Below are 22,082 nucleotides of genomic sequence, written 5' to 3' on the forward strand. Positions count from 1 at the left end.
ATAGAACATGAAGAACCTGGCAGCTCGTTTTTCTTCTGAAGTACACAGGCATGGATTTGGTCTCTGAACCCACCAGCAGGTGACGAGTGACAAACTGATTTCAGACGAACATAAATGGGACGTTTAAATTTGAAACCAGGACAATAAGAAAACCACCACAGTGCAGCTAATCAGTATCTGTTTAACACCTCAATGCGCTGTGTATGATGGGAATTGGGTGCCGGACCTCAATTTCTTCTTCGTTTCCTTCCTCAGTGTGCAAATTAATCTTCAGACGGCATAAAAGGGCATTAAGCGTAATTAATGAGAAAGTGGTTTTAATTGCATCTTTCTGTGTCCCACAGGATTTCCTCCTGCAGATTTTTACTGTGTTCCGCATCCTCATTCGTCCAGAGATGTTCCCTAAAGACTGGACAGTGATGCGGTTGGTCACCAACAAGTAAGATACATGAATGAACTGGCTATATATTAACAAATGAAAGAGCAGCTAGTCTGGTTCTGCAACCCTTAATCAACATTCATAAGATGGTTTTGCAAGAACATCTTAAACAAACTCCTTGTGAATAATAGATTTTTTCTTAGTGTATTTATATATTTATTTGTCAGTGTGCACTGTTAATGCAACCAAGATGTTAGTAGCCTAGTGAGCAAGACACTTAACCCTGAGTGTCTCCAGGGGGGGACTGTCCCTGTAACTACTTGTTTTAAGTCACTCTGGATAAGGGCGTAAATGTAAATGAAAAGGGTCGTTGTCATAGAGGTCTTTTCTGCTATGTCTGTGTAATCTCATCGTAGTAAAATATTAAAAACGTCATTATTTATTTACTTCCTCCTTGACAGCGTCATCATCACTACAGTCCTCTACCTCTCTGATGCGCTAAGGAAGAACTATCTCAATGAGAAATTTGACTACAAGGTACGGCTGTTTTCTTCCTTAGTTTCTCTCATTCAGACATTCAAGCAGCTAGGAAAAGGTCTGAGGACAGAAAGAAAGCGCTTGTGCTGCCCTGTGCACAATCAAGTACTGTTTCCACCCAGGGGTGCTGGGACACTTACAGCAGGGGTGCAGGGACACGTACACTTGCTGACTCATCTCTGCAGATGTCTTCATTAACCCAAGTTGTCTTCCAGGACTGATTCAGGGCAACTCTAACATTAACAAATGTGACTTTGTCTGGTAGGTGTGGGACTCCTACTTCTATCTTGCTGTCATCTTCATCAACCAACCCTGTTTGCAGCTAGAATCTTTCTCCTCGTCCAAGAGGAAGAAAGTACTGGAAAAGTGAGTAAAAATCTGCAATCAGTTATGCAGCACACGTTACACAGATTTAAACAGAAAGTCAAAAATATTAATATAACACGGGAAGGGTATGATCAAGAAATTGAGAAAAGACATAACATAACAAAGATTAATTAAGATGTCCCTCGCTCTCTCATGAGAGGAATCAAAATGCGCCAGTAGTCCCCCAATAGTGAATACCGGTAACAAGCATCAGAATAAATAATAAACAGATGATAATTACGTGGAATTATGTGGCATATTGTGTAATATGGGTACCGGGTGCCCTGTGATGTGACCCTGATAAGGTGGATTTGAAAAATGGATGGATGGCCTAGAATGGCTGTGGAAATACTTTGACAATGTCTCAGAAATAATTCACACCATCTGTGTCCTTATAAACTGGCCAAATTTGGCAGCACACCGTGTCTGCCCTCAAATATGTGGAAGATGGCTGAATAAAATAAAACACCCACCTAACCACATTAAGAACCAGGCTGTCCAAAATAGAGAGTCTTTGGCACCATATTACATATTTCCACCAGCGACTGTCCTGCCAAATGTCTCTGACGGCACAGCTTAGAGTTACAACGCTGTGCGTAACATCCAAAGTTCTTCAGAGAGTTCTTTGCTATGGTATCAAAAAAAAAAACTTTGTGAAAATGGGACCTTTGGCCGAGTTGCAAAGCAGAAACCAGCAGAAATCAATGAGAATGCCATGGATTATGCTCAGCATTGTTTTTTTGTTTGATGTCATCCGTTTGGGACATGGTGTTGAACTGGGGAACAGTTCAAACCCTCAAATCTGGAAAAATGCATGATGTTCAAGGGGATTTTGCTCTAGTTAATGCAATAACAGGTTCTGGTTGAATATCATGAAATGAAACTAGTGCACACTACACAACTTTCTGACTTTATCTGGCGCTTCATACTTCACAACCAATTGGTGATGGAACAGCACAAAATGTTTCTCGTCTGGTTTCTGGTTCACCATAGTCAGACATTTCAGTGTCTTCTGCGGAGATCTTCAAATTCCTGGATACCACCATTTCTCAGGACCTGAAGTGGGAGATCCACGTCTCCTCCACCCTCGAAAAGGCCCAGCAGAGGATGTACTTCCTGAGGCTGATCCAGCTACAGTGTACATTGGGGCAGAGGATGGATGAGGAAACAGACCTGTAATCGGAAGGTTGCCGGTTCGAATCCTGAAATATGGAGCAGCCACTCAACAGAACTGGAACAAACTGTACAAAAGGCAGAAAAGATCACCAGAGTCCCCCTGCCCTCCATCCCGGGACCTATCTCCCCCTTTCAAGAACAAGGAAAAGGGCAGGGAAGATCATCACAGATCCCTCACACAAAGCCTGCAGAATAGGACCAACCAACACAGTTTACTTCCCCTCGCCATCACCCCCCTAAACAGCCACTGCTAAACACCTACAGCATTGCAACTGTACTTTATGTACACTTGTAACCATGCACAAGGAAGCAGAAATAGATCCATCTCGTGTAATCAGTATAGCTGGTCGGGGTGTTGAAACTAATGCAGCAGTTCACTGCAGAACGTAATCGATTGTATCATAATGACGTTGGTGATTTTTCTGGCGGTGGGATAAAAATTCTCGTTACAAAGTAGTGAGCCGGTAGTGATTGCGGCGGCCTGATCCACAGATGACGCTACGGGAAGGAGTTTCACGCTGTGCGGTGTGGATTATCAAATCGAATCGTGAAACCAGAGAAAGGTTCACACCTCTAATAGCTGGTGTTTTTTTTTTTTTTTTTTTTTTTTGGAAACATAAAATCCCTGTCTCATAGATTGTGGCTTGTTGGCAACTCAACCAAATATTGAGTTTGCTAGGTTATTGGTTACAGTTGGTGACAAGTTAGCAAGTGTCTCTGGCTACCTTCACAAATGATGATTTTGCATTGGTGGTCTACAACCTCATAAACGTGCAAAAATGTGTTTTCCTTTTACCAACATCTCATAACTTCTGAATAGGATAAGCAAAATCAAATTTTTTCTATTTTAAATGCACAGGTATGGAGACATGAGAGTGATGATGGGCTGTGAGATCTTCAGCATGTGGCAAAACTTGGGTAAGGCAAAAACAACATTCCTATATTTATCTTAAAATTCCACCCGCTTGGTGGGTGACATACTTTATGTTCCTCTTTTATTTCCATGGTTTCCTTGACCACATAAGGGGAGCATAAACTCAACTTCATCCCAGCAATGATCGGCCCTTTCTTGGAGGTCACACTAGTTCCTCAGCCAGACCTCCGAAACGTTATGATCCCCATCTTCCATGACATGATGGACTGGGAGCAGCGCAGAAGCGGCAACTTCAAGCAGGTAATGTGGCACTTAATGCCTCCGCTGGTGTGACATCCAAGTGACAACATTCTGATGACCTCTGACCTCATTCGTTTAGGTGGAGGCCAAGCTGATTGACAAGTTGGACAGTCTGATGTCTGAGGGCAAAGGGGATGAGACGTACAGGGAACTGTTCAACAGCATGTGAGTGGCCGCACCTACACACTTAAAGCTTCTTAAATGTGTTCCTAATTGACAATTGTCTGTAACATTTTGGCCAAGACCATTTTGTCCTTCCAGAAGCCCCAAGGAAGCAATTAATTGCTGAAAAATGTCTGCGAATGTTGTTGTGCGATCCTTTTTTCTGTGTCTGTGGGTGCCTTTCAACATTCAGAGCACAGTTCTTGTTGTCTTGCTTGTGCGTCATAGTGTCAGTGGTGGCTTTTGAAGGTGCGTTCGTCTTGCTTTACGTAATCACAGCTCTGTCGGCTTTAGCTTGCTGCTGTCAGTGTAACGAACCCTGCGCCACTTTGTAGTTTTGAGCATGACTGTGACCACGCTAAGATCAGGGCTACAAATCCCACATGGAGAGCAAGCTAACAAAAAAAAGCTGTCCTTTTGAAGTGCAGGCCTTGTGGGATGAAAGTGGCATTTTAGAAGGGAGGAAGGGCGTGGCAAGGGAGCGGTGTCTAATCGTTATTTTGCATCCGTGGAAAGAGTTCACCTTGTGTTGCTGGGTCAGTTATTCTGCATGTGGTGTGTTGTGGTGTGTGTTTGTCTCTGTCCTTGTAATCTTGTTGCTTTATACCCCCTGCAAGCCAGTTGAGCCCCCTATTTATCTGGATATCATGTATTAACCGTAGTCTGTGAACATTTTTCCACCAATCCATTTTCCTGTTATCACAATGATTAAATGTAATTTCTATATTTTCATAAAGACTCCCATGATCCTTTGGTGATTTTGGGCACTATTTTCAATTTGGCACTAAGTGCAGCTCTATACTCTATACTTTTTTTTAGTGCAAGTTCGAAGCTGTCTTCAGGATTTACATAAAGAACAGAGAAAGAAACTCTATCTTTGATGATGTTTGGAGATGTGATAGTAGTCTATTAAGACATTCACCTATGAACCAGAAGATTACGGAATCACAGGTTCAAACCCCACTTACTACCATTGTGTCCCTGAGCAAGTCCCTTAACACTGAGTGTCTCCAGGAAATGTGGGAGACACTGAGTGTCTCCTTAACTTGTAAGTCACAAGATAAGGGCATGTGATAAATGCTGTAAATGTAGATCATTAAAAACATCATTATAGATTGTGTTCTGGGTGGCTCACAAACAGAAGGAGAACAGTAGTTTTTAGTTTTTTCTTCTTCAAGAAACAGATAATTACCTAAGTGTTTCTTTCTTACTGTATCTAGTTATGCAAATCCTTATTGACCTCACGTTAGTGAACAAGCCCCACACTAAGTGTGTCGTGCTGCACTTAACACCCTTTCGAAAATAGTACCCTTCATATTTTGACTTAGGAAACCCTGACTCATTTTTTTCCTTTCATTACTAACATTGTACTAACACTGTGTGAATGGGTGCTGGTATTAATTTATTAATATTAATTCTTCCACCTATGCTTCCTGGAGTAGAATTCCTCTCTTTGGTCCATACCCTAGGTAAGAAGTGTTGTGTGTGTGTGTGTGTGTGTGTGCTGTGGTGTGAGGGTAGTGGTGCTGGGTTTTGCAAGTGAGGGAGTCAGGTGCCTGTGGGAGTTTGTTTTAAACCAGGTGACACATGCATTGTTGTCCTGATAAAGAACAGTTATCATATTATTTATTCTGCCATGCGCGTGTCTGTTTTTCTCTGTGTTCCGTTTCAGTCTGCTGAAGAAGATCGAGCGAGAAACGTGGCGTGAGAGCGGCATCTCGCTCATTGCCACAGTTACGAGGCTGATGGAGAGGCTGCTTGACTACAGGTAACCGTGGAAACAGAGCTGATAGTCAACCCTGTGCAGCATTATCTACACATACAGATGCACAGCAAGAAACCTGAATAAAAATACATTTCATTTCATTTCACTCACTCACTCACACACACACACACACACACCCACATACATTAAGTATTAGAAACTCCTGTAATAAAACATATCTGTGCACATAGACACACTCAAATAAACAGTGACGCACAGTGCCTTTAATCACAACTGTCACTTTTCTCCATTTCCCACAGGGACTGTATGAAGCTTGGGGAAGTGGACGGGAAGAAGATTGGCTGCACCGTCAGTCTGCTGGTTGGTCAAACCTTCAGCACACTGCACTGCACCAGCCTAAACCGATATCACTGTTTCCTTCGGGGGTCCTACCCACTACTTCCACCTAATGTGCACAATTAAAATAAACCCAGAACTCATGCAAATAAAAGTAGATCATCATTCTTCTATTGTTTTTCAGGCACATTATTCTAACCACATTGGGTGTTCTTTATCACATGCATAGGCTTATTTTATACTGCTCAAAAAAATTTAAGGTAACACTTAAATAACCCAACGTAACACCAAGTCAAGCACACTTCTGTGAAATCAAACTTTCCACTTAGGAAGCAACACTGATTGACAATCAATTTCACATGTTGATGGGCAAATGGAATAGACAACAGGTGGAAATTAAAGGCAATTAGCAGGACACCCCAATAAAGGTGTGGTTCTGCAGGTGGTGACCACAGACCACGTCTCAGTTCCTGTGCTTTCTGGCTGATGTTTTGGTCACTTTTGAATGCTGGCGGTGCTTTCACTCTAGTGGTAACATGAGAGTCTACAACCCACACAAGTGGCTCAGGTGGTGCAGCTCATCCAGAATTGTATATCAATGCGAGCTGTGGCAAGAAGGTTTGCTCTGTCTGTCAGCGTAGTTTCCAGACCATGGAGGCGCTACCAGGAGACAGGCCAGTACATCAGGAGACGTGGAGGAGGTCGTAGGAGGGCAATAATCCAGCAGCAGGACCCACCGCTACCTCCGCCTTTGTGCATGGAGGAACGGGAGAAGCACTTCCAGAACCCTGCAAAATGACCTCCAGCAGGCCACAAATGTGCATGTGTCTGCTCAAACGGTCAGAAACAGACTCCATGATGGGGGTATGAAGGCCCGACGTCCACAGGCGGGGGTTGTCCAAGACTGGCAAATTTGCACTGGTGCACTGTGCTCTTCACAGAAGAAAGCAGGTTCACACTGAGCACATGACAGATGTGACAGAGACTGGAGATGCTGTGGAGAACGTCAGTGGGCACCTCAGTGGTACCTTCTGATTACGGGTCCATGTCCTTACCTGCTAGGCCACCACTGCCCCTTTTTTTTTTTAAGTGAAGTGAATTGATTGATAGTAAGGACTGGCCCGCCCGTTCCCCAGACCTGAATCCAGTTGAGCACATCTGGGACATCATGTCTGTCTCCATCCACCAACGCCACATTACATCACAGACTGTCCAGGAGTTGGCCGATGCTTTAGTCCAGGTCTGGGAGGAGATCCCTCAGGAGACCATCCGCCACCTCATCAGGAGCCTCATGGAGGCCTCACTTACTACATCAAAGTTGGATACGCTTGAAGTCTGTTTTTCCACATGAATTTTGAGTGTGACTCCAAATCCAGAGCGCAATGGGTTGATAAATTTGATTGCCATCGACAATTTTTGTGTGATTTTTGTTGTCAGTACATTCAACAAGATATAAAGAACAAAGTATTTAACAAAAATATTTCATTCATGCAGATTTTCGTGTTTCCTTAATTTTTTTGAGCAGTGTAGTTGAAAGAGTGGAGAAAATCATTTGGAGTTGGATTATATGCCTTAATGAAGTTTATAGAATACAACCCTGAATAAAATTGAAGTAGTCTTCTCAGTACTAGTTATTACTATAATTATTAAAGTGAATCTTGAAGTGGTTCCACAGTACAGACAGCAGGTTTTTTGCAGGGATAATGGCCTCTCCTTATTTTTGTTGATAGGCCATGTCAGGATTAATTAATCAGCCCCATTGACAACCAAAGTTGTCTATTATGAGCTTGCCACTGCCAGGCTGTTTTCCCAGCATTCCTCTTTTTCTGTCTCCCCGGATCACCTTATGCAACAGCCCTTAAGCGCACAACAGATGCCCGGGCAGACACAAGTACCTGGCAGTGGCGGACCGTGGGTGGTCTGCTGTAGCCTCATTAAAAGTCCCAACCGCTGAAGCCATCAAGCACCAGAACTCTCTCGGCCTCCCAGACACACACAAAAAACACACATTTATTCGTTTCTTTCTCCGCTCTGCAGAATTTCTACAAAACCGAGCTCAACAAGGAGGAGATGTACATCCGCTACATCCACAAGCTGTACGACCTCCACTTAAAAGCCCAGAATTACACAGGTACGAGCAGGTGGACAGCTTCGTGTGTGGGTAATCCCTGTGGGTAGGCATGGTGGGAGGGAAGCTGAGAGCCTGTGGGCCCGGAGTGTTGTCGTGACGACCCGATTCTGACTCCCCCCACCCACACAGAGGCATCGTACACCCTGCTGCTGTACGACGAGCTGCTGGAGTGGTCGGAGCGGCCGCTGCGCGAGTTCCTCAATTACCCGATGCAGACCGAGTGGCAGCGCAAAGAGTACCTGCACCTCACCATCATCCAGAACTTCGACAGGGGGAAGGTATACACAGAACCAGTTTCTCGGTTCACCTTCCAGGAGTGTGTGCTAGTACTGCTTTATTAATCCCAAGCAAGAATAAATATCAACGCTCCTGTCACTGTATTCTCTTTCTTTTTACCTCCACAAACAGGCAATCAGTTATTTAATAATTCTTATTTTAAAATTCATTTTCTTCAGTCAAGCTATTCCTGCCTAGAGAAAAAAAAACCACATATCACAGTGTTCTGGCCGACTTTCTCACCAAATAGCCATCTGTGTCTGTTATTGCTCAGGGATTACAAAACAGCACGCTAGAAAGCCTTCCATTTAATTAGCAAGATGGCTTAGTGCTGTATGTTCATAGAAATCACACTCTTTTTGTTGGCCTCTCTGGCACAATCTTTTACTGCCCCCTTGTGTTTTAAAGTAAAATTGCACAGATTTCCCTAATTGGCATTCCACTACTGTTTTCAGATGCTCTTAGATCAAAAGCATGTAAAATATATTAAAGAATTGAAGGTGGAGATCATTTTCTTTTATTTAATCTAATAATTAGTATTAAATGTTATTGAAAAGGTTAGTTTAAATTTCAATGTTATTTTTATTTATTTATTTTTGGTTGAGCTGACCTTTTCTGAAATGTGTTTTGTTCCTCCGTGGATCTGTGCAGTGCTGGGAGAATGGGATCTTACTGTGTCGGGAGCTGGCAGATCAGTACGAGTCCTACTATGACTACAGAAACCTCAGTAAAATGAGGGTAGGTCCTTTCATCTGTGAGCTTTTAAAGCGCATTTGTTATTGTCACACACGCATGCCACAAGCTATTGATTTTGATTATATCAAATTTTATTCTTTACCCTCCCCACACACCTACAAATGTGTAATTGTGCTGTATTGGATATTGGTGTCATGTTATATAAGTAGAATTTCAGACATATACCCTAATGTAATACACATTTTTTTAACCCTAACAGATGATGGAGGCCTCTTTATATGATAAAATCATGGACCAGCAGAGACTGGAACCTGAATTTTTTCGGATCGGCTTTTATGGAAAGAAGTTTCCTTTCTTTCTTAGGGTAAGTAAGGAATGTATTAAATCATGACGAACTGAAAAGGTTGCAGAGAATATGTGTCTTTTTTAACACCACTAGATGGCATATTAATCCACTCATTTTGTCTGTGTGTGTGTTTCTTCGCGTGTATGCTGCAGAATAAAGAGTTTGTGTGCCGTGGCCATGACTACGAGCGGCTGGAGGCCTTCCAGCAGCGCATGCTCAACGAGTTCCCCCACGCTATTGCCATGCAGCATGCCAACCAGCCGGATCAGACCATCTACCAGGCAGATGCGCAGTGTATCTTACACAAGCAAACAGAAATGTATAACAGCAGCTTTCCAGCTACGGATGCTTTCATCAATGCTCAGCTCCTCCAAAATAGTCTGAAATGCTGTTGGCAACAAGTACCGTTCTATACAAAGCAGATATCATATATATATATAAATATCCATAGGTACATCCATACAGAACAGATTATATAGTACAGATCTGTGCTATTGGCTCTGTATAACATGTTATACAATCAGCATGCTGTACTGTAGTGCTAACGGACATGTTCACACTCCTTCAAGCATAGTATGTAGAGCCGTTTACACACAGAGACACACGGAGCTAACATACACACATCTAGCTCTCTAGCATGCTAAAACGAGTGGTCTTCACTCAAATCACTTACTTTGCATGCATCACGGTACAGATTGTACACACATGCTCTTTCTCTGGATTGTACCATTTCTCCTCCGAATGTCAGCGCACTCCCTTTCTGTTCTGACGCCAGGGCGTTGTAAATAACATCCGTGCATATTTACAGGAAATCGATCCCTCGCTCATAACTCCGTAGCTTGGAGGAGAGAAGGCGGCCCGGTGACAGTGGACGGGCCACCTTAATGACTTTGTGCGACGGCTAGGACAGCTGTTAGGAGGCCCGGCGATGCACCTCGCTCGATGGAATATGTGACTTTCTCCTGAGTGCAATTAGAGCAGACAGGGCCGGTCAAACAGCATTAGCATAGCGCTTTGTTATCCTCACACGCAATTAATCAGGGTTCCATTCTTGGACTGGTGCCCTGTTCAATTCATCAGCTGCTTATGATTCTTCATGGTCCTGAAGTGATATAAAGCTGTGTCTTTTTCCATGTAGTTTATGACTTTGTCTGCAGTCACTTTTTCCCCTACTTGAGTGGAAAAGATCTCGCTGCCTATTCAAATCTGCTTGAGATTTGGACAGATAGATAAATATATGCCTTTATTGTCACTATACAAGTATAGCAAGATAACGCTTGGAGCAAACCAACAGGTGCATATTTTCAACCAAAATATTAGTAAAAATTCTAGACTATTTACAATTTAAAGTAACCATGCAGATAAGATGATAGAGCAAAAAAAGCAAAAAGGTGTGATATTGCACAACAGTTATTGCAGTTCAAACTGTTATTGCACTTAAACAGTTATTGCACTCCAAAGTCACATAGAATGAGGTACAACTGTTAAAATAAAGAGCAATTTTTAACACAGCAATAAAAAGACAGAGCAGTTTTCAGATCCACTGGCTCATGTGGAGGAGGCTTGGAGTCAATTGGGAAATATCGAGAAGTCCTTTTGGGTCGTTGTCCTTAACGTAGACCTCTTTAGATCTCCAGATTTACGCAGTCAGCCCCATTCCAGAAAGCCAGGATGTCCTACAGCGGGATGGAGTTCCTGACAACATCAAGAGCTTCTACAAGGTCAACCACATCTGGAAGTTCCGCTATGACCGACCCTTCCATAAAGGGACCAAGGACAAGGAAAATGAGTTTAAGGTAGGGTGACTTTGAAAGTGAACACGTCGTTATCATGCATTGATCTATTCCAGTATTCCAGCAAATCACCATTTTAATATTACTAGAGGAGCAGGCAGACATAAAAATTTGCTGAGAAGTCATTATTGAAGAATCAATCATTTGAAAATTGAAAACCACAGTGATTTTCCCTCTCTTTATAAACCATATGCATGGATGTGCTTTATATACCACAGTGGTCTTTTGTGTTTTTTGTAATCAGCATCATCATTATCATGACCAAGACTATAGTGTAACTGTACATAATGAGCCAGTACATGTCTATTCAAGTGCAGCACAGATGGAGCATCACAGCTTGGCCAAAGAGTACCATGTATTATTGAGAATAAAGTGATGGTAGATATGTCATGGTGGCTTAAATGTTAATTTAGTGTGGCGGGAGAGGGCTACAGAAGTCTGCGGAGAAGTCCGACAGCCTAAGGGTAGAAGCTGTTGCGGAGTTGGCCCAGATACTGCAGTACCTTTTGCCAGACTGCAAGGGTGCTTCAGGTCTAGGGCTGGGGTAGAAAGGGTCTTTTACCATGCTCGAGGCTTTTTGTGAAAAGGTCCAAATGTTTACATCAGGGTATTCAGTAACACATTGGCATTATAAATTGATATCTGTTAAACAGGACGATTATTGCTTTGTTTATTTACATGAAGATCAGATTACATGATTTTGCAACTTTTTCCCCACACTGGCAACATTCTACATGACCCTTTGGTTGGTTACAGCCTTCTGCAAATACCTAGTAAAATGCCCATACCTGTGTGTGTGTGTGTGTGTGTGTGTGTGTGTGTGTGTGTGTGCGTGTGTGTGTGTGTGAGTGTGTGCACCTGCTTGTGCCTACGTTCATGTGTACGCCTGCAATGCATTATTCACTCGGAGCCCGGTGAGGCTAATTAAAGTCAGCGGTGCCAGAGGATCGTCTCATTCCAGCCACAACCCCCATTTCCACTCAATCTCCCCTCTAAAAAGTAATATAAGCGAAAAGAGTGAATCATATCTGCCTGGGGAGCCGAGGTTTCACGCGGCCTCTTGCGGGCATGGCGTTTGAAAGTAAACTCTTTAGCCTGGCAGATATTGCATTTTAGCGAGACACAGGGGCCCAACTCACCGGTGCACTTACCCCTGCACAATAACAGCACGAAGGCTCACGCGGCGGCTAACTTTATGACAGAGCTGAAGCTCCGTGCCTCCATCCAGAAGGCCTGCCTGTCTTTTATTTAATCGGGTTTTTAGATCTGTGTTAGAGCCTCTTTTTTTCCCAGAACAGCAGCATATAAAAGAGCTCCAGCACACAATGTTCTGGTAATTGTGGAGGATGCTTAAAACTGTATTCATTGAGAATTTCCTGATAGGAATACTTCCAATCAAAGTATTCATATGTACAAAGCTAATAGCTGTATAATTGCATGCTGTGTTTTAACACCGTGAATCCTGGCCAATTTCCAACTTTGAAAAGTCCAGTAAATGGAGTTGCATACAGAATAGGACTTGGCAATATATTACTTAAAATGCGTTTAATGGAATAATGATAGCATTGTTTGAACATTGGGAGTATTATGATGTAATGTACAATAACAGTCAAAAGAGGCAGTTATGGAGCCATTTTGAAGAATGCAAAGAAAGGAACATTTCACACAAGAGTGAAATACTGCGGTCACTGCAAAAAGCTTCCTGCTTTGGAGAGACTCAAATATTCAACTTTGTTGCCTCGTTTGCTATGTAAAAAAGGCAATACCCAAAAATTATTAGGTACGTCCAAACCTTTAACTGGTAAATACTAGTGCTATATGAATTGAGACTGAAATTCAAAGTGACAGATTCACGATACACACATGTTACCCTTACAGATGCAGCCTGCTCTCATTACGTTACCCATGCAATAAAGCTGACTTGTCTCTATAACACATGTAAATCATGAAATCTTTATTCTGTTTAGCTAGTAAGTTGATGTAGCAGTTGGGGGAATTTTTGCTAATGTCTCCTACACTAACGGCTGAATTAAATCGCTCACAATCTGTCTGGACGCTTGGATTTATGTGTTTGACTTTCACTCACACACTCACATTTACATGGCTCTGAATGGCGGGCGGAAACCGGAGAACTCGGAGGAAACCCGCGGCAACACAGGGAGAGCATGCATACTCCGCTTACACAAGGTCCGAGCCAGGATTCACACTTTGGATGCTTAAAGCCACGTCACTGACCACCGCATGGCTATGTGGCCCTTTTCAGAGAATGGCTGATCCATTTATTTAAAAATATATAATACCCCTAGTAAAGACTATTAACAGCTAAGTAGCAAGCCAACCCTTTTCTTTTCTTTCTCTGTGTAATTTTTGTTAATTTGGCCAAAAATGTATACTCAAAATACATACTTGATATTAATAAGCAGGCTAAAAGGTTGCGATGCAGGAGGAGGCAGGTTTGTTCACCAGCCGTTGGCTCTTGTTTGGCTTGTTGCCCCCACTTGGAAGGTTTTGTTTTTGCAGCGTCCAAGTTTGTTGTCTTGACTTGGATTAGCGGCTCCACTTTGTGAAGCAACCCTCCGGTGGCCTGGAGAATGGCTTCATTTGTGTTTCTATTCACAGAGTCTGTGGGTGGAGCGGACCACGCTGACCTTGGTCCAGAGTCTTCCTGGGATCTCCCGCTGGTTTGAGGTGGAGAAGAGGGAGCTGGTGAGTGCTGTCATTCCCCACCCACCTCCCATTTCAATGAGGACATCTGCATTGGCGGTCGATTGCATTTGAATTTTTAATAAATTAAATACACCTTTTTATTGAAATTTATTCCGCAGCCGTTTATTCAATCAGAAAAGGCGGAGAAGTTTCCTCCATTAAACAGAATTAGACAGCTGGCACAGCTCAGGGGGAGCTAATGAAATTGATCTCCTGTTTGTCAGCGGGTCGTGGGAACCCCAGGGGTTCTGAGGCATTGACGGGCTTGTGTTTGCGTCACAGGTGGAGGTGAGCCCCCTGGAGAATGCCATCGAGGTGATTGAGAACAAGAACCTGCAGCTGAGGACCCTCATCACCCAGTGCCAGGCCCGGCAGATGCAGAACATCAACCCCCTGACCATGTGCCTGAACGGAGTCATCGACGCTGCCGTGAACGGAGGCCTTGCCCGCTATCAGGAGGTTGGCACCCATGTCCGGCGCATTTAGTGTCAGTGCTAATGGAAACTAACTCTGACGGTTATTCTTGGATTAGAGTGGGTTTAAGTATAGCAAATATAAAAGTCTAACGGATGGGCGTAAGTATAATTAGATTTTCTAACTTCATTTTTGTAGTTTCTTCTGCAAAATATTAAATCTTAACAAGCCAGAAAACCTTGAAAATAGATACAAAAGATGAATGATTTTACAAATTTTATAATTATTATTAAAAAAATATACATTTTTAGATAAGTAAATTGTTAAACTATGAATATATGCCATATTGGCAGATAATTTTGCGTGATTCCAGTACATGTTTATCCAGGGGTGGCCTAATTGGAAGGTTCGAATACCGAACCGCCAAGGTGCCACTGAGTAAAGCACCGTCCCCACACACTGCTCCCCGGGCGCCTGTCATGGCTGCCCACCGCTCACCAAGGTTGATGGTTAAAAGCAGAGGACACATTTTGTTGTGTCACCGTGTGCTGTACTGCAGTGTTTGACAATCACTTCGCTTTCATTTATTTGTTTAGTTGTTTGTTTTCATTTAATTTGATTGAATTGAATTGATCTGAATGTCGGGTTTATTAATATGACGTTTATTAATATGACGTTTATTAATATGACATCTTTAAAGGGGAAATGCTTAGACAAGTGTCATGTATGTGATATATAAAGACATTAGAAATATGAACTTTACTTAATTTCTTTATCTCAATGTGCATTCCATTTTGTTGCGACTTCTCGTAACATAGAAGGGCTGCCCGAATGTAAGCTATTCCATGATCTGCCACAAGTTAGAGCCATAAAATCCACAGTCCAAAAAGACATCTTTTTTGAAGGACTTGCACTCATCCAACAGTTGCATAGCAACCTAAATTTAATGCCAGCAATTTCACTTTTTCACGGGCTGTGAAAGGTGACGTTACGAGATCTTCTGCTCCTCTCTCCCCCAACACCTTTTTCCATCCATCGCATGTAGGTGTTTATGTATGAGTGTATGCGTGTGTGTTTGTGAGTGTGTACACTGTATACGTGACATCACTTCTGAATCTGTTTGTATTCATCTTTGAGTTTAACCTGCATTACAGCATGACTAACAGGTCACTCGCCTGTCATTTGGCTGCCACTGTTATTGGTGCGGAGCTTTGTGAGGAGATGCCATTTGCAATGTTTAATAAATCCGTTCATTTATTCACATTGCACTAATGACGGCGAGGGCAATTTGTACGCAGCTGAATGGAGCAGCTATTGACATTAATATTTAGATGCATGGCTTCAATTTGAGTTGAGCCCTGAAGGAAAAATCCGTCTGATTCTCCCCTGTTTCCCTTGCTTTTCATTTTTTAAAATGAGGTCTACTAATAATTTTTTTTTCCGCCACACATGACGCCCGGGTTTAACCACGGATTCATCAATATTTTAAGTCACTTAATTTATAGCTCCTCTTTCTACCTCATCAAACATCTCAGTGTTATCACTGGCACATGGGCAGTTCATTTTAAATAGGAATTGGGGGAGGGGTGAAACAAGCACTATGGCAGACGGAGCTCGGTCCCTAGAAAACTGATGTTTGTGTGCATGAATTGAGAATATAACCGCTCATTCGAGACGAAAAAAATATCCATCTTTCTCTGGGTGCGTGGGATCTTTTTTTTTACGGTTGATTTTTCTCTTTGCTACAGAAGCTCTGTCGTGTTTGTGACCACCATTCAGTTTAAAAAGGTTAAACAGGCAGGTTTAAAAAAGAAATCTAAAAATAAGTAGGATATGGGCTGTCCATAATATTTTAAAAAGCATCAATAAAGTGCATGATTTGGGTGTTAGAATTAAGTACAAACCAACCACACAGATGACTAACTATCAACCCTTGCATACTTGATTTTATTTCTGTAAGTCCAGTGACTGTGAATGGTACTAAGGAGCAGACATGCCCAATTCACTGCGTTCTATTTCACACTAACGAAATACAGTTGTAAAATTATTATTAGCCCCTTTTATGGAATCAGACAACATTATATATTTCTCCATGAAAATGACCATTGAGAAAAAAAATGTTCCTTATTTTGTAAGCAAATGCTCTATAAATATCATACTATTGACACATTGTGTTCAAACAAGCAAGGGCAAAAATTAGTGCCCTGGCCAGTAATAGTCTGTTCCACAACTGACACCAATCTCTTAGATTGGGACAGATCTCCTGAGGGATTTTGGCCCTTTCTTCAATTGCAACTGTTGGAATAATTTATGCTTTGTGTAATTGTGTTCTTGGAAGATGATCTAGTCACAACCTAAGCCTAGTTTATGAGCATATTTTTGCATGTTCTTCCTCAAAATGTCAACATAATTTTCTTTGTCATGATTCTATGCACCTGAACAAAGCTCTCTGTGCCTGAGGCTGCACAACAGCCCCACAGCATGATGCTCCCACCACCATGTTGAACTGTGGGAACTGTGTTCCAAGGGTTGACGGCCTCTCCCTTTCTTCATTAAACATTAAAGCAACATTCGGTTCCAGTTCAGTCTCATCAGACCAAAGCACAGACTTGACTTCCAAAACTCATCTTAATCTTTTAAATGTTCACAAGCAAACTTCAGTCAGGCTCTGATGTGCCACTCTTTCAGTGAAGTGGTTCTTCTGGGAGGATGACCCTGAAGCCCACCACAATGAAGAGCCCTCACAACTGTGTTCCTTTAAACATTGATTCCAGAAGAGGCCAGATCAGCAACAATCATCTTGGCACATGTCTGGGGCTCCTTGCCCCAGAGTTTTTGTAATCTTGCACTTACGGCCATGGCCAGGGTTATTTCTTACAGAATTCGTAATTATGCAACGTACAGAAGTTCTAGACACTGTGAATCGCTTGGAGATGGGAGTGTAGCATGAGCCCCTGCGACCTTCTTTCTGAACTGATTTCCTTTGTCTTTAGACCACCCCATTTTTTACAACATTTGATACAAAGCAAACCTAAAATGTATTTTATATTATGAAATGTAATTAAAAAAACAACTAAATAGCACTGGTGAATGATTTTAAGTTTCATTGCTGCAAACATTAGGAAGAAGTTTAGAAAAAAGTTCCAGAATTCCCGTGGGAGAGCTAATAATTTTCGCCTAAACTGTATGTCCTTAACTCACTTATTAGTAGGAGCATCTAAAGTGTTAAAAAATATGGTGACATTGAGGATGCCCTTAGTGTGGTTTGTTTCGTCTTGTGTGTAATCACCCTCGGGATTGCACCAAAACAACCCACAAACGGAGGTGGTCTCGATTCGAATCAAATCACAAACTCTAGTGCAGTCTGCCTGGTGAGAACGCGTGTAATAATATAAAATCAGCAAAAACAGCAAATCTGCTTCCTGTATTTACTTTGGTTGTTCCTGTGGCGTGTTCACCTTCCTAGAGTACATTTACAGCATTTATCAGACGCCCTTGTCCAGAGCGACTTACAATCAGTAGTTACAGGGACAGTCCCCCCCCTGGAGCAACTTAGGGTTAAGTGTCTTGCTCAGGGACACAATTGGTAGTAAGTGGGATTTGAACCTGGTTCTGGTTCATAGGCGAGTGTGTTACCCCTAGGCTACTACCACCCTAGAGGCCTCCCATCTTAAATTGTCTGTAGAGTGTCCCAACTTAATCAGTGCTCAGGTACCCAATTTCATGTACAGGTACAGCTCATTTCATAAACTGTCACTCATTTCATAAACGTAAATATTTCAAGCTATTTCTTATTTCTTTTTCATGTTTGATGATTATGGCTTACATATAATGAGAAGCCAAAATGCATTGTCTCAGAAAATGTTTATATTATGTAATATTTTAAACAGAAATGTCAGGCTTCTGAGAAGGATGTTAATTTCTATGCATTTCTATTGACTTGGTTGGGCCTCATTTTGCACGAGTGTGTGCATGTGTATTGATATTTGACAGCCTTGGCAGCTCAGGCATTGGGGGGCAGGCAGATGGGTGCAGATGGGTACAGTCGAGCTTCAGATTCCGATGCCTGGCAGAGTTCGAGTTGAATAGAGTTTTACCATCTGGGAAGGAGACAAAACATTGCCTCCCACCCCCCGCCCCTCACCGCACCTGGGCTTTGGGTGCTTCTTTAGAGATAGACGCTCTTGTTGTCTGTGACGATGTTTCCACTCTGCGGTTTTTCTGCTCTCTTCCTCTCTATACTTTTCTCTCTCCACTTCGTCTCTATAATTCTCATCTGTCTTTGAAAGGATAACGTAAAGCCTTATTTTCAGTGGCATATCTGTGTGTGTGTGTGTGTGTGTGTGTGTGTGTGTGTGTGTGTGTGTGTGAGAACTTCAAACATGCCTGCATGTGCGACAGCCTCCTTTGTGCTTCATTTTCCATTCCAAGGAGGATTGTGGTGGCACTGTGCACATCAGGGAGTGCAGCAGGAAAATCAACAACTCAAATCACATTTCAAAGCCTGCGCTTGTGTTGTCTGCCTTGGCACTCAGCATGTAATCAAGTGAGGAGTGAAGCATATAAACACACAGATGCGAACAGCCAGCTTCTGGCTCACCTCGGTGCGGCGCAAGTTCTGGAGAATTCCACAGTTCAGCTTTAATTAAGGGGGGGGGGCGTGTCTAATTAGAAAGACTCTCGCACTGTAGCCGGAAGGCACGCCTCCTACAGCACTGAACAGGAAAGAATATATATATATATTTTAAATGGATTCTTTTCCACGATTTCATATGAGAAGTGAGTGTTAAGATGTTACTTGTTCCTGTGGTTGAAGAAACTATTTGATGGTGTCTTGTGTGTGTGTGTTTCCTTCTCTCCTCCAGGCATTCTTTGTGAAGGACTACATTGTGAATCACCCTGAGGATGGGGATAAGATCGGCCGACTGCGCGAACTCATGTTTGAGCAGGTGTGTGTGTGTGTGTGTGTGTGTTTGTGCGTGTTTTTTATACAAACACACCTCAGGGACGCAGGAGGCTTGCACGCTTCAGGCGGATGCTGTCCTCTAACCACTGATCTAGTACCAGATTCCCGTTCCGGACTCGCCGACCTCAGCGCCGCCGCTCAATAATAAGAGCGAGTGGCAAACGTCACGCTGAATCTGCTCCTGCGGCAGAGTTCAGGGCTGAGCTGCATTTCTCATAACCCTTCAACTCCTGCAATCCGCTGCTTAATCTGTCTCAGGCAGGAAACACTGCAGTCAAGGCCTTAATGAGTGCACCAATCCAACAATTCGGGCCCCAACCTGGTCGTATTTTCACCTTCAGTGACCTGATCAGATTTGCATTAACATATCATGCAGCACTAGCAGAAGATGGGTAGTGTAACCCTTTTTGAAAGAATGCATTGCTAAACAGGTCTGTTTGTGTTTTACATGTATAAATATGTATTTTAGGCTCACATCCTGGAGTTTGGCCTGGCAGTTCATGAAAAGTTTGTCCCTCAGGACATGAGACCCCTCCACAAGAAACTGGTGGATCAGTTCCACCTAATGAAATCCAGTCTGGGGATACAGGTAAGCTCGGTGTGATCAAGCGCCTCTCGGTCTGCCCTGGTTCTGTGGCCAAAATGCAACCCAGGACATCATAACTGTGTGTGTGTGTGCATGAGCTGTGGGGGCTTCTTGAATTAGAAGAGTAGCCGACACCGGAGCAGTGGGAATGGACATGTAATGCACATTTATGCAGGATATTTGTAATTCATGAGGAGATTAGGCAGTTCAGGGGTAAATAGCGTAAGAAAAGTTTCATCACTCGCTGATTGGAAACAAAACAGAGAGAGAAGGAATAAATTCAGACGCTCAGTCCCTCCATTTCCCCTCACCACTTTTTTTCTCAGGTTTGGTAAATTGGATAATGCTTCACTGGCATGACTTTATCATGGTCATTAACGCCGGTGAAAACGATCACCAGCAACAAAGCAAATGATTTGCATTTGAATAATTTATAGATTTATAGCGTTTTTATATTAGCTCTCTCCCTCCTCTCTTTTTATCTAGGGGAGGTGGTTAAATACATGCAGAAAAACCTTTTGATAGCTTTTCATGGAATGAACAGGTGGCATGAAAAAAAAGGTGTTCTAGTGATAAGAACTTGATTGATTGAAGGGGATTCAATGAGTTGAGTTGCGCTTTACTGTCATTTCAGCTACATACACGTTAGAGAGTACATATAGAAACGAAACAACGTTTAATCAAAGTTACATGCGTGTGCAACACAAACCGGGCTACATAAAGTGCAAACGGGACACAGTCAGTGCAAGAGTATCACTTAACCGTAAAACACGTAGACAACAATGAGACAGACAGCGCTCAACTAGTGAAATTAATAATAAATGTGCAACGTAAAAAAAAAAAAAAGTGCAAATACTGCTGTGCAAAACGAAACTGACGCAATAATAAATAATATTGCTCGATATAACAGAGGTAGTGTGCGTGTCAGTCCAAAGGGGAAAGGGGACTGAGTGTCCGGTTGTCTGGAAAGAAGCCATTGCACAGTCCGGCAGTGAGGGCCCGAATGTTTCGGTAGCATTCATGCTTCAGTAGCTTCGTTGATTTCCGTTTTTGTACACTGGGGCCAAATCTTGAGTAAATAAAGTGTGTGTTTGATAGTTTGCACATTTCAGTCCTCGATCAAAGCATGATTTTTGTGCATTTTTACAGTACCGTGGAGCATTGTGCTAGATTTATTTGGAAGAAATGTTGCTATTTGAATGTTTTTATTGGGGGAGTATAATACAGGAGTTTTCTCCGTGGCAGGAGTTCCCAGCGTACGTGCGCGCCAGCCCCATCCACTTCACCAACGGCAGCCCGCGCACCTGCAGGAACTCGGTGCCCAACATCCTCAGTCCTGAGGGCGCGCGGCTGGTGGCCCGGCGCAGGTGAGAGGCCGGGTGGGAGGGGATGAAGCATTCGCCATCATCGTCCACACATCCGTCTCTTTCCCGTACTCATTTTCTCTTTATTTTCCTCTTCACTCTGTCCATCCGTGTCTATGTCCCATGGTACCACACTGTTCTCAGTGTAGTTGCTAATGCCTGCTGACCCGTGTGCCCGCAGGGCCCATTTAGGCATGAAGAGATTAAAGGCCAGTCATGTGGAAGGTGTTTGTCGTTTGAGATGATCTCTCCAGATCGTTCCTGTCCGTTTTTTGGGCCTTGATATAAAAGATGATAAAAAGAGAAGTAACCTCAAAATGGCATATGTTGCAAAAAAAAGTGTTATTGTGTTTTTCAGTCCCCTCACCTACCCGGCTGTCAACAGATACTCGTCGTCCTCGCTGTCCTCTCAGGCCTCTAACGAAGTGAGCAACATCACGGGGCAGTCGGAGAGCTCAGACGAGGTCTTTAACATGCAGGTGAGACCCGTCCTACTCTCACTCTACTCCTCCTCTCTGCTCTTTCATGACTTCTGCAGTTCTTACTACAGCTTCATTTGTGTGTGCGTGCATCTCGATTATCATTTATGATTTGGGGTATTTATTCCAGTTCCCCTGGAGACACTTGGGGTTAAGTGTCTTGGTCAGGGACACGATGGTAGTAAGTGGGATTTCAACCTGTGACTTTCTGGTCTTCTGATTCATAGGCGAGTGTGTTACACACTATGCTTTTACCACTGCACAATGAATCATAAAGATCTCACTCAATAACAGTGTTCATTCTACAGAAATATTTTTACCACACAGAATCCATGGGAAGGCCTGTGAGTACACATTGAGCGATGAGATTGAGAATGTTAAAAACTTACATTTACACTTTATCAGACGCCCCCCCTCCTAGTGACACTCGGGGTTAAGTGTCTTGCTCAGGGACACAATGGTAGTAAGT

At 42.9% G+C, this 22,082-nt stretch overlaps 1 protein-coding gene across 4 annotated transcripts in view; it reads left to right on the forward strand.

Annotated features, from left to right (window-relative positions):
* dock4b (dedicator of cytokinesis 4b) overlaps positions 1–22,082 on the forward strand; it is an 88,452-nt gene that overhangs the window by 59,397 nt on the left and 6,973 nt on the right. For 3 of the 4 annotated variants that reach the window (XR_003742515.1, XM_028954171.1, XM_028954173.1), the window contains exons 27-47: positions 345–439; positions 841–916; positions 1,182–1,282; positions 3,318–3,376; positions 3,484–3,632; positions 3,712–3,797; positions 5,237–5,263; positions 5,467–5,562; positions 5,820–5,880; positions 7,894–7,987; positions 8,117–8,265; positions 8,915–9,001; positions 9,219–9,323; positions 9,458–9,599; positions 10,935–11,101; positions 13,718–13,804; positions 14,087–14,263; positions 19,084–19,167; positions 19,654–19,773; positions 21,016–21,137; positions 21,493–21,613. Coding sequence is in view for 3 of the 4 variants with exons in the window: in XM_028954171.1 (XP_028810004.1) it covers positions 345–439; positions 841–916; positions 1,182–1,282; positions 3,318–3,376; positions 3,484–3,632; positions 3,712–3,797; positions 5,237–5,263; positions 5,467–5,562; positions 5,820–5,880; positions 7,894–7,987; positions 8,117–8,265; positions 8,915–9,001; positions 9,219–9,323; positions 9,458–9,599; positions 10,935–11,101; positions 13,718–13,804; positions 14,087–14,263; positions 19,084–19,167; positions 19,654–19,773; positions 21,016–21,137; positions 21,493–21,613 (2,205 nt within the window). In the remaining variant the exon portion in view is untranslated. The remainder of the gene's footprint in view (positions 1–344; positions 440–840; positions 917–1,181; positions 1,283–3,317; positions 3,377–3,483; positions 3,633–3,711; positions 3,798–5,236; positions 5,264–5,466; positions 5,563–5,819; positions 5,881–7,893; positions 7,988–8,116; positions 8,266–8,914; positions 9,002–9,218; positions 9,324–9,457; positions 9,600–10,934; positions 11,102–13,717; positions 13,805–14,086; positions 14,264–19,083; positions 19,168–19,653; positions 19,774–21,015; positions 21,138–21,492; positions 21,614–22,082) is intronic. The other variant, XM_028954172.1, reaches the window with a different exon arrangement.

This window comes from Denticeps clupeoides, chromosome 15, assembly GCF_900700375.1.
Source record: "Denticeps clupeoides chromosome 15, fDenClu1.1, whole genome shotgun sequence".
NCBI classification, from domain to species: Eukaryota; Metazoa; Chordata; class Actinopteri; order Clupeiformes; family Denticipitidae; genus Denticeps; species Denticeps clupeoides.